General features: G+C 35.9%; 1 protein-coding gene across 4 annotated transcripts in view; it reads right to left on the bottom strand.

The window, feature by feature from the left end:
* The window catches only part of Itga4 (integrin, alpha 4 (antigen CD49D, alpha 4 subunit of VLA-4 receptor)), an 82,124-nt gene that overhangs the window by 59,104 nt on the left and 10,169 nt on the right, over nt 1-12,851 (bottom strand). For all 4 annotated transcript variants that reach the window (XR_001175546.1, XM_013028812.1, XM_013028818.1 and 1 more), the window contains exons 3-5: nt 4,212-4,318; nt 3,947-4,076; nt 380-447 (exon numbers count right to left, since the gene is read on the bottom strand). Coding sequence is in view for 3 of the 4 variants with exons in the window: in XM_013028812.1 (XP_012884266.1) it covers nt 380-447; nt 3,947-4,076; nt 4,212-4,318 (305 nt within the window). In the remaining variant the exon portion in view is untranslated. The remainder of the gene's footprint in view (nt 1-379; nt 448-3,946; nt 4,077-4,211; nt 4,319-12,851) is intronic.

Here is a 12,851-nt window from a genome sequence, read left to right as displayed (position 1 = left end):
TCATAACTTTAATGAAAGTGTAGACTCATATATTTTCTTCCTCCTCAACTAATATGCAAAATATTCTACTTGATGGATATTTTCAATAATTTAATATTAAAAAAACTCAGTGTAGTTCTTTCAAACTTCTACTAAATTCTTAATGAAAGCACAATCTCTAGTATAGATTCGCAGTGGTGAGGTGGTATTGGTCATTTATATATTAATTTCCTCAAATGTGTCTATGTGGAATACTGAATAGTAAAAATCTAGCTGTAATATCAACTTAAGAGACATTCAGGTAGTATACGATTTTTGCTTCAAAGCCTCTAAACTTTCAGAGGAATTAAAGTTCCACAAGTAAACACATTCATAATGGTTAATATTGAACTATTATTACCTCTGTGTAAAAACTAGATATTCCAGCTTGACATGACGAAAAATTTTCTCCAAATTTTCTTACATAATCTAAAATGAAATGTACAATGTCAATATATACAAATCAGGACTTTATACACTTGTATAAAATCTGTATAAAACTCATGTGTATGTATGTATGTATGTATGTATGTATGTATGCATGTATGCATGTAGTATGTATGCATGCATGCAGCCCAAGATACACATATATGTGCAGCCCAAGCTGGCCTCAAATTCATGGTTCTCCTGTTTCAGCCACATCAGTGCACAGGATTATATTTAAAAATAAAGACATCAAAAATGTTTAGAATAAAGTTTTAACTTTCATTTTCCTAAAAATTCTTAAAAGTATGTCTTTAAAAGTTTGCATTTTGTACTATCTCATTTGAACATAGTAGTAATTGATAATAATGTAAGATCAGATAGCTCTTCCTTTATAATCTTTAAAATCTTATTGCAAGACATTTGTTTTCTGTGGAACAACAGGCATCATATACTGAAAAAACACATAAAACGGTTATCTCAAATAGACACAGAATTTGTAGCTCTGGTTTCACATCTCATTTTCTTATATATAATTAAGGTGTTCAGCATGACATTCTGATGTACACTCTCATGGTAAAGTGATTACTCTGCACATTAATAAATCACTCTCCTCATAGTGGCCTCTCTTATGTGTTCAAAGCAACGAAATTCTACTTGCTTGGCAAATTTCTGCAATATACAATAATGTTAAAGGTAGCCCTCAAGCTGTGCATTATTCCTCTAGACTGATTCCTACTACATAGCTTTAACTCTATGCTCTCTGAACTCACTTCTTCACCATGACAACTACCTCCTACTTTGTTTCTATGTTTCATTTTAGCTACCACATGTGTCATTTATCTTTCTTTTTATAGCTTATTACATTTATCATAATCTATTTCAGGATGTCCATAACATATATGACAGGATTTCATTTTTAAAAGCTGAATAATATTTCATTGTTTATATATAGATATATATGTATGTGTGTGTGTGTCTTGTGTATGCATGTATCTATACATGTGCCTGATGATTCCTATTGATATATTTGCTGCTGGACACTTAGGTAGCTTCTACATTTTGACCATAGTGGAAGGTGCTATAATCATCATGGGAGAGTAGTTATTTCTATGTGGTACTCATTTTATTTCTTTTGGGTATACGCCAAAAGACAAAGGAATTACTGGGTCAAATGGTCTTTCTACTTGTAATACTTTAAGGAATCTCATACAGTCTTCTGTAATGGCTATCTGAGTTTATAGTGCCAACAACAGTATGTAAAGATTCTGATTTCTCCACCATACATATTATCTCTTATCTTTCTGATGAATACCCACTCTAAAAGGTATAAGAGGCTCTTATTATGGAATGATGTTCCTTCCCGGAGAGTTGGTGATATTGAGCACATTTTCATATATTTTTACTGGTAATTCATGATTTCTTTGGACAGAAAGCTATTCAGGATTTGGTTTTTTAAATCTATTTTAATCAGGTTTTTCTTTTTGCTATCAAATTGGTAACCACGAATTGGGGGTACTAATCTCTTTTGAGCATGTAGTCTGTACATATTTTCTCGTATTGCTTCACTCTGTTGATCTTTTCCTTTGCTGGGCAGAAGCTGCACTCCTCTGTTCTGCTTTAGTTACCTGAGCTGTGGGTGTCACACCTAAAGCAGTCATAGCCTATCAAGGAGTCTCCCCCTATGGTTTCCATAAGGAGTTTTACAGCTCCAGAACTTATATTGAAATCTTTACTTTGAGCTGATTTTTGTGTCTGATGTAAGACCAACTTCATTATTTGGCAGGTGGATATCCAACTTTTGCAACATCATTTATGAAAATTTCTCATTTCTTACATTGTTTTCCCAACTGAAAATAACAAATAGTCAAAATCGACATGGAGAGGAAGGGTGTCTTATTTCAAAGACTTCCTGATGTATTTCAGAGCTTAGTTCAGAGCTTCCTAATGGGATACTCTTTTGCTACTTCTGAAAGACAGACATAAACAAAGTTCTATGAATGTTAAGAATCTGGACCACTTTTTCCTTTTGGCTTAGATATTAATAAAAAATAGTTATACCATCGGTGGTTACCTATATCTGAGCAAAAATCAAGACCCTACTGTGATAATATTTAAAAATGTTAGCCAAAAATCTCAGGCAAAATAAGGGAATAAACACCTGGAAGCAGATTGAGTTTTATTGCAACTGAGATTTTAATATTCACATTTTATCTTCTTGCATGTACAGGTAAAAAAAGAAAGTTTATGATATAAGCTTCTATGACATCAAATTCCAGAGGAAAAAAGATCTCAATATTATCAGAATTAATTACTAAACTCAAGTACTTGACTAAAAAGTTAACAATTAATAAAAGTTTTCTTTGGATGGTAGGGTGTATTGTTCTTGTTTGTCTTAAAACAAATACAAATCTGGGGTTCAGTTATTTGCCAGTCCTGGGGCTTGTACTCAGGGACTGGGCACTGTCCCTGAGCTTGTCTTGCTCAAGGCTAGCACTCTACTCCTTGAGCCATAGAGCCACTTTTGGCTTTTTCTGTGTATGTGATACTGAGGACTAGAACACAGGGCTTCATGCATGCCAGACAAGCACTCTTTCACTAAGCCACATTCCCATCCCTGGAGTCTGCATAGTTTTTAGCATTCTGAAGATACGTGTTTAGAGTATTGTTTTGTTACAGATATGATTGTAAGTGTCCGGTTAACATTCACTTGTAACTGCTCACTTTCATTATGTTTAGTATGAGCTCTGTATTTGCTATCTGCATCATACATTCTATTCCAAGGAAAAGACTTTTAAGGCACTAATTTCTTGCTGTTCCAAGAAATAGACATGAACAATGTAAAAAAGAGGGATACTAGGAAAGACTTATTTACATTTTTACTTTGAAACTTTTTCACTTTTCTGGAAACTAGAGGTAAAGCAAGAAACCTTATCTTTTTCTTTCTAACTAGATGTTTCAATATAATTTTGAGATTTTAATTTTCTTATATTGGCTAGACACTGAATTTAACATAAATTTAGTACAGAAGTGAATAATTACCAACTTGCTTTCATACTATCCAAATGAAATTGTAGAGTTTCTATTTCAAAAGCACAAAGGACATTTATGAAAACTGTAGCAATGAGATGTAAAAGACACTATATTAAAAACAAACTTTACAACTCGGGGGGAAGGAGGAGTTAGGGAGGTGGGGAGGGAAATGAAAGGTAAGGGAAAAACAAAGGACATGGTAACAATGCTCAATAGGAAATGTACTTATTACCTTACTCATGTAACTATAACCCCTCTGTATAGTATCTTTACAATAAAAATATATTTAATAATAAAAACAAAGAAAAATAACATTACAATTAGATAAAAGAAAGAAAAGAAACAATTAGAGTAGTTAAATAAATACTTGAAGGATTTCCTTCTTCCTCTATAAATATTCCAAACTGAAAGTTAGTAAAAAAAAATGAAAAAGCATTCACTTGATCTAGTTCATGTTAAAGTCATGCCTCACCTTGGTAACATGGAGACATTCTTTTACTCAATTCTGTTCGTAGGTTGGAAGGCATTCCATAACAAACACCACTGGGAAGTTTATTTTCATTCTTTATGTAAAATATGTTTTTCCATCTATGTCCACAAGTCTGAATAAAGTGAAAAACAAAAACAAAAATGAGCAAAAAAAACCCAACCAAATAATGGAGCAGTTGCAACCAGGATATCTAATTACAGAATCGATCAGTAGTTCAATTGATCAGCTGATCAATTTTCACACTTACCACAACAGATCCATTTTCTCCTGGCTGTCTGGATAGGGTGACCCCCAACCATTGATTGTCTCTCTCTTCCAAACAAGTCTTTCCACAAGGTTCTCCATTAGGGCTACCTATAGCATTTGAGAATAAGTGTATTGTCAATTTTCTTCAAAGCACTGTTGCTTCACAAGAGCAGAAAAATAAGTCTGGGCTCTTATTCTTGATGTTTTTTTCTTCAGTCACTTCTCTGTGAACTTCGCTACACTGGCAATCTGGGGTAAGCACAAATATTCTGTGTGCTATGAGCAACCATCGCTGTTATCTCTCATATAAGGTGACTGTTCTCAGTTGAAATGACCTCCACTGATGAAAATACCATGACAAGGTGGCCTCAATATTACAGCAAGGAGCTAACCAACATGAATAAGAAAGAAAAGTCTCAGCACCAGGTGCTAGTGGCTCACACCTATAATCCTAGCTAGTAAGGAATCTGAGATCTCAGTCTAAAACCAATCCAGGCAGGAAAGTTTGTGAGGTTTTTATCTCCATTTAACTATCAAAAAGTCAGAAATGAAGCTGTGGCTCAAGTAGTAGAGCACCAGCTTTGAGAAAAAAAGCTGGGAGTGTAAACTTTGAGTTCAAGCCTCAGTACTGGCTCAGAAAAGAAGGGAGGGAGGAAGGAAGCAAGGAAAGGAGAAAAGAATGGAAAAAGGAAGGAAGGAAAGGAAGAAGGAAAGAAGAAAAGGAGGGAGGGAGGAAGGTGAGAGAGAGGGAGGGAGGGAGGAGAAAGGAAAGACAGACTCAAAGATTCATTAAAATTGGTTGTTCAAATACATCTGCAGAGTCTGCTGCTTGGAAAAAAGATTTTGCACTTTTGTTTTAACCATTTATCTAGCAATGTAAGTAACAGAGCCAGAGGACTTTTTAAAACATTTCTTGCATGTTCTCAGCAATTAAATTACAGTTTATTGGAAAGTGACAACCGAACATGCAGAAAGTGGAACGTACAATTAGCATACTAATAATGCCTAGCATTGAAAATAACAAACCTTATATTTTAGATTTAGTGGAATGATTCATGTTATGAAGACTTGGAAGACCAGATTATTTCAGTTATGAAGATTTGGAACACCAGATTATTTCAGTAGCAAATAACAAATTTCAGCTGGTACTTTGGCAAATGAGTGAGTAGCTAAAGAGTCAAAAAGAAATGAAATACTCGAGTACAGCATGGACTTCTAAACTGAACAATATACAGTGATTTTCAGACTGAATATTTCCTTTATTTGTTAGTAACCATTCTTTACTTTATAGCTAGAATCCTATTAAAGTGACTCCAAACCAGTGACAGGGTAAAATAAGATACAAAATCTAAAGATACTTTTTTTTTGGCTTTATTTTCCTCCTTTTGAGTTGGCATTTTGCAGTTCTATCTCTCCTCAGTTCTAAGGGCAGGTAAGTATATTAACATCAATTTGATCAGATAAAGATGTGGAACTTGGATTTCTTACACTCTGAATGCTGGTCACCAAATTTCACAAATTTCACTGTCAGCTCTTGCTGTAGCCCAAATCTTGACAAGTGATGGTCCAGGGGACATAGATGGTTTCCATGAGAAAATAAAGATAGGAAGGCAAAAGAAAATGAAGACAGCAAGACAGGGAAGCAGATGTAAAGGACAATTGTTTCATGTGTGTTGGGTGGATAAGAGCTAAAGTGAAGAGTTACTATGGTTACCTAAGGACTCCCTCCATTTTCCTTTTCATAGTGTTCAATTTTCCCTTTCACCAAAATTGCCAAGATTTCTTCCTTTTATACACCGACACATACCCACACTCACCCCCCACCCCACCCCCATTGTAAAGTTACTGTACAGAGGGGTTATAGTTACATGAGTAAGGTAATGAGTACATTTCCTATTGAGCATTGTTTTCCCCTCCTTTGTTTCCTCTACCATTCCTTCCTGCCCTCTCCACTTCCTCAACTCCTTCCTCCCTCCTCTTCCTGCCCAAGTTGTGAAGTTGGTTTTCAACCTAGTGTCTTGTACATCTCATTGTTACAATGAGATGTAATGTTTCAGCATTTCCTTATTTCCCTTCCCTTCCCCAAATTAGAAAAATGTAGTTACAACATGCAGACCACCGGAATCAAATATAATGTAAAAAGGGATTATAGCATGGGGAAGAATATACAAAAGAAACAAAAAATCACATGCTATATTAAAAACAACAGCAACAAAGATAAAACCTCTGTGTCCCTAACTTGGGGTTCATTTCACTTAGCATCAACTTATATGGTCATATGTACATAGCTTTTGACCTTTTCTGCTTGTCTGATATATTTATCCTAGATATATATTAGTTATTGCAAATAAGGGAAACCATGGGAAACTATATTTCTTTGGGTCTGGCTTACTCCACTTAATATAATTTTTTTCCAAGTCTTTCCATTTCCTAACAAATAGGGCGATGCCATTCTTTCTGATGGATATATATATATATACACACACACATATATATACACACATATATATATACATCTTGATCCATTCATCTGGGTTGGTTCCATAGCTTAGCTATGGTAATTAATGCTATGATAAACATAGTTGTGCTGGTAGCTTTAGTATGGCCTTGTTTGTGATTATTTGGGTAAATGAACAAAAGTGGGATTGCTAGATCATAGAGGAGCTCTATGGGGTCTTTTGAGGAACCTCCATACTACTTTCCTAAGTGGTTGAACAAGTTTACACTCCCACCAACAATGCAGTAGGGTTCCCTATTGGCCACATCCCCTTCAGCATCTGTTGTTACTAGATTTCTTGATTATAACCATTCTAACAGGGGTGAGGTGGTGTCTCAATGTTGTTTTGATTTGCATTTCTTTTATGGCTAGAGAAGTTGAGCATTTCTTCATGTGTCTATTGGCTATTCTTGTTTCCTCTTCAGAGATGTCTCTCTTTAAGTCTTTAGCCCACTTATTAATCAGGTGGTTGTTTCTTCAAGTATTTGTTGTTGGGGATTTAATTTTTTGAGTTCTAAGTACATTTTAGATATGAGACCCTTGTCTGTTGTATGGCTAGTGAAGATCTCCCAGTCGGCGGGCTTTCTATAGATCTTGCTAGCTATGTCCTTTGCTATGCAGAAGCTCTGTAGTTTCATGCAATCCCATTTGTCGAACCTTTCTTTGATTTGCTGTGTTTCTGGGTCATCTCTATTCACTAAATAATGGAGCACACAACTTTATCCAAGAAGCATTGCTTTCCTTAAAATCTCACAAAGATCCAAAGACATTAATTGTTGGGGACTTTAACACACCACTATCCCTACTGGATAGTAAAACTCAACAGAGATACCTTGGATCTAAACAACTTTATAGATCAACTAGTCTTAATAGATATTTTCTTCCTCTTAAAAATAATTTAAAAAATAATCAATGACAGATTCAGTCTACCTGGGGTTGAAACACTTGTTATTTATCACAATAAACCTATCAGCAAAAATACTAAACTCTTTCTAAACTTACAGTCAACACTTGGTTCATTTTCCTTTAGTTCACCATTTTAGTTAAGGCCAGGATAAGGTAGAGGTAACAAATAACACTTGACCTTTGTTAAAATAGGATGTTTTATGGGTCCTGTCACTAAGATAATATCTAACATTTAGAAATAGATTTACTCATCTAGGGAGAATCACATGAAAGGTTAAAACAATAGACAGTAGCTTGGAACCACAAAATACCATGTGAAATGCTTGATGAAAATGGTTTAATAGTTCATATTATTTCATTTTAAATTGAGACACCCTCATATTAGCCCATTTTGTGTTTAATCTCAGTGGCCAGTCAGTTTTAGCTGTGTTAGTTGACATCATCATATCAACTCTGCTCAGTCCCTCACTTTAGAAGAACAAATAGCCTTCTGGAAGTGAAAGAGAGAGAGAGACAGACAGAGAGACAAAGACAGAAAGAGACAGAGAGATAGAGAGACAGAAAGACAAAGACAGACAGAAAGCGACAGAAAGAGACAGAGATAGATACTTAAGAATAAGCATTGTGAACGCTTTCCCAGGATTCCAACTCTGAGGCCCATTCACCCTCAGGTAGAAAAGACTTCAAACAAAACATGTGGTGGGTGTATATGTGGAGCATATGGGGAGCATGGAGGGCAAGTATATGTAGGGGATATGGGGAGTCACGGGGATGGGGCTAAATGCCAGTAGACATCATCCTGGATGTGTTTGTTACCAAGTGTTTTCCAGTAATAGATGCTTTCTAATTTGTGGATGATTTCTGATTATAATTATTATTTCCGACTCATTTATATATGGTTACCTGCTCATCAATGGCAGAAATGACTCCTAGCTATCAAGGGCTCTTTGACACACAGGATGTGATTATTTAGAGGAAATTATTGTGACAATAATACTTTGTAAGAAGAAAGATTTCCTTCCTCCCCCCCCCCCCCCCCCCACCCCAGGATTAGTTACGTTTGTTTGCAACTGTTCTGGTCCACTTCCAACACTGAGTAAATAGTGACCTCATTCATCTTGGCCAGGGTTCTATATTGCTGGTCATTCAGTATACTCCCCACAAATAGCCCAAACTATGTTCTAAAAAGGAAACAGGAGAATCAGAGTTCAAGGGCAAAAAGTGAGACTCTGTTTTAAAAATAGGTACCATAAAGCCTCCCTATGTTTCATACTTGTAATCCTAGGTACTCAGGTGATTGACAAGAGAATCACAATTCAAATCCAGCCCAGGCATAAACGTTTACAAGACTCCATTTGTTTTAGCTGAGCAAGTAAGCTAAGTATGAAGACCCTATATCCAAACTCTAGTAATAAAATAAACAAAGAATCAAAAAGATAAGAAGAGCATTAAAAAGAGCTGGCAGCATGGCTCAGAGGTAGCTACTTAGCATAAGGGCCTGAATTCAAACTCCAACACTACCAAAACAACAACAACAAGTATAAAAAAATACTGATACATACACAACTAATGAAAAATATTTTGTGAAACAATTACTTTTTCAGAAGAAATAAAAATGTATTGGTCTAAAGCTATGAACTCAAATTTAGTTGTTTATCCTTTTCACTTAACTCTGATTTTACCACTTGCATGTCCCTTCCATAACAACCCTAACACTATGGGACTCTCAACCCTGGTCACAATACCATCAAATCCAAGAACATCCTATAAATCCCCACTGCTCTTCGGGGTCATAATTTCTGGGTACATTTCTCTCTTTTCTTTGGTAGTTCTTTAACCTTTCACGCTCCTGAACACATTCTTCCTTGACTGGACTTCACATCATGTAGGGGAGTTTGTTTGTTTGTTTTGGGTCTGGTCGTGGGGCCTGAACTCTGGGCCTGGGCGCTGTCCCTCAGCTCTTCAGCTCAAGGCTAGCACTCTACCACTTGAGCCACAGCGCCACTTCCGGCTTTTTTCTTTTTGCTTATGTGGTACTGAGGAATCGAACTCAGGGCCTCAGGCATGCAAGGCAAGCTCTCTACCACTGAGCCACCTTCCCAGCCCTGTAGGGGAGTTTGTAAGCAAATGCCAACACCTGGAAAGACACCTATGCAGCAGAAAACTTACAAGTTCCCATGTGGTTGTACTGGCTCCCAGTTGGACTTAGAAGAGACTGCTCAACAATACAGATGTTTATGCTTTTCCTGTATTGTATCATCCTAGGAAAAATACTACATAGCATTTCAGGTAATAGCAGTATCTTCCCCCTCCCCTAGATTTCAGCTAGATATTGAAGTAGAATATCAAATATCAAGCACATTTTCTTCTTGTAGAAAAACAGTATTTCTAATTTGGTCAGAGATGATGATGATGAGATCTGTCATGAAAGAGCTAATTCTTGCGAATTTCCTTGACAGAAATCCATAAATAAATTCAAATTATCATTACATTTTACCCAAATGTCATGCTGCAATGATTTATAATCTGGTTTTCAATTCAGCTCATACATTGCTAATCTATAGTCTCAGTAAATTTAATCAGCACCATAATTGAGAAAAAATACCTTACATGATTTAACATAAAAGAGGTCAGCAGAAATTAACCTGTGATATTTCCCACACTTTCATGCAACAGAATGACTAATTCTTGGTACAGTTGAATGCATTCTCATATGCACACATTAAGAAAGCAAAGCCACATAACAATTTTCTAGCTTCCAAAAATTAAGCCCATCCTTCTTTTTATGTTTGGGAAAGAAAATTTAAAAAAAAACAAAGAATGCTTATTACTTCAGATTTTTTTACTAACTACTGATGTAAATCCAATATATACAAATGTATATGTAATAGAAATAGCAATTTTAATAAGTGAACTAAATTCCAGTAAAAAGCAGCTACATGCAGTTTTCACTCCTCCTCAAACTTTAAGTTTTATTTACATCGTTATTTTTATTTTCATGGCTCCAATTGCCAAAAGGTGTGCCCTGGGCCACGGAAGATTGGATGATGAATCATGTAGGTCACTCACCTCCACAAGGACTGAATGAGTTTTTGAAAGCAACATTCTCACAACAAAGAATGATGACTTACATGCAACAGTCAGCCACACATTATGGATTTGCTGAGGGAGGGATTTTCTAGCTTTGTCTAGACTTCCCTACTTCTAAAGTATTCTTTCCTTAAGTTTTAAGATAGTTACAGATGGTCTGAGGGAAACAGTATTGGTGCCCATGAGAACCAACTATCTTTGAGGGCTTGGATGAGACTTGGGCAGAGAAAACATTCAAATGTTAGTTGGTGTTGATACCATGTCATTATTAGTTTTGGATGAAACTATACATTATTAGTCTGCACGTAAGTCACAGCATAATCCTCTCCCATAAAATGTACAAATATATTCCCATTGGAGAATCCTATTATAAACACTAACTCATTTTTATTCTTACAGTAGGACCAGAGGATTAGATTAGTAATCTTTTTATACAGATGATAAAAAATAAGTCTTAAGTTAAATAGCATGCCCAAATTTATGAAGATGGTAATTAGAAAAGACTGGAATGAAGCAAAGTCTTCGATTTATAAGTTACTTCTCACTATTCTAAAACATATGAACTACAGCCCTACAAATATTTCAGATACATGAATTAACTGAACTCATTCTGATTGCCTAATTTCTGTCCTTTATTTTTATTTGAAATCATGTGAACTGTAACAATCTGTCCACTGATTGTAGGTCAGTTTCTATTAGTCAAAACTGTAGGTCAACTTGTATTAGTCAAGAAGAATGTCACATCGCTATCACGACCCATCTCATTCCTCCTTTCAGTATTTGGGTATTTCCACTGAAGAAACAAAGACAAAAGGAAAAGGTCAGTGTCAAAATTCGTTCTAGCTTGGCACCAGTGGCTCACACCTGTAATCCTAGCTACTCATGAGGCTGAGATCTGAGACTCCTGATTCAAAGCCAGCCCAAGGAGAAAAGTCCATGAGATTCTTATCTCCAATTAACTACTAGAAAACCAAAAGCAGCTCTGTGGCTCAAGTGGTAGAACATTTGCCTGAAGCAGAAAGAGCTTAGGAATAGCATCAAGACCCAGAGATCAAGCCCCACAACCGACAAAAAAACATCTTCTTTCTATAACTTGCTCATAGCTGGAGTACATATTTGTTACAGAGTAGCCTGGGACTTTTTGATGCAGTTATGTCTGGTTTCTCTGCTTGCGTCACTACTCTGTGACTTCCCCATCTGACGCTTAACTCAGACTCTTACTACATGAGGTCTTATGACTTCTAACATAATGTATAAATTCATCTGATCTTTCAAAACTCATGACATAATTCCACATTTCAGGGAAAAAAATCTTTATTTCCTTAAAGTAATCCTGAAAAATGAATGAATCTAGCTCGATTCTATGCTCTATTGTCATTAGTTTAAGGTAACTTAAAAAGAAGTAACAATTATTGACTAAAAGTAATTTTACAATTCCTTTATCTCTATTAATTCTGAGTATTAGTAAAATATATGAAATTAGGTGAAAACATTAATTCAAATATAATATGAAAACCCTTCCTATCACAGATATAGGAGAAGCTGATACCTGTACTGCCTAGAGACTACTCAGTCCTCAATAAATTCAGTGTTTCTGCTACCCACAGTACCTACATTCTGTTTATTTGGACCCAGGTGGGAGAGGGTGCTCACAATGCTGGGCAATATCAATAGCAGCTTTCAGCAATTTAATCTGAATGGCCATGTCCTTTATTTTTTTAATCAAGTATGAATTTACTATGAATTCTAATATTTAGGATGGCTAAAAGTGGTGCAGAAATGGCTCAAGTGATAGAGTACCAGCCTAGTAAGTGTGAGTCTTTGAGTTCAAACCCCAGTACCACAAAAAAATTGAAAGGAATAAAATTCAGTGGGTGATCCATTACATTATCCTAACCAATGAAGTGTCAGGCTGAGATGAGGAGTCACATGTATTAAGTGGCTGCAGAGAGTTCAAAGTGTGGAATAAGAAGTTGTTGAGACATTGCTTAGCCAACAGTTTTCTTTTTATGTGAGTGTGCCTATACTGGGCTTCAAGCTTTAGTTCATTTTTTTCACCTAGCCCTAGCACTTTACCACTTGAACCAAATCCCCACTCTAGCTTTTTGCTGATTGATTTGAGCTGATACTCTCATGGACTTTCCTGCC

This window comes from Dipodomys ordii, unplaced genomic scaffold, assembly GCF_000151885.1.
Source record: "Dipodomys ordii isolate 6190 unplaced genomic scaffold, Dord_2.0 Scaffold5, whole genome shotgun sequence".
NCBI lineage: Eukaryota > Metazoa > Chordata > Mammalia > Rodentia > Heteromyidae > Dipodomys > Dipodomys ordii.
This window is presented reverse-complemented; position numbering and strand designations above follow the sequence as displayed.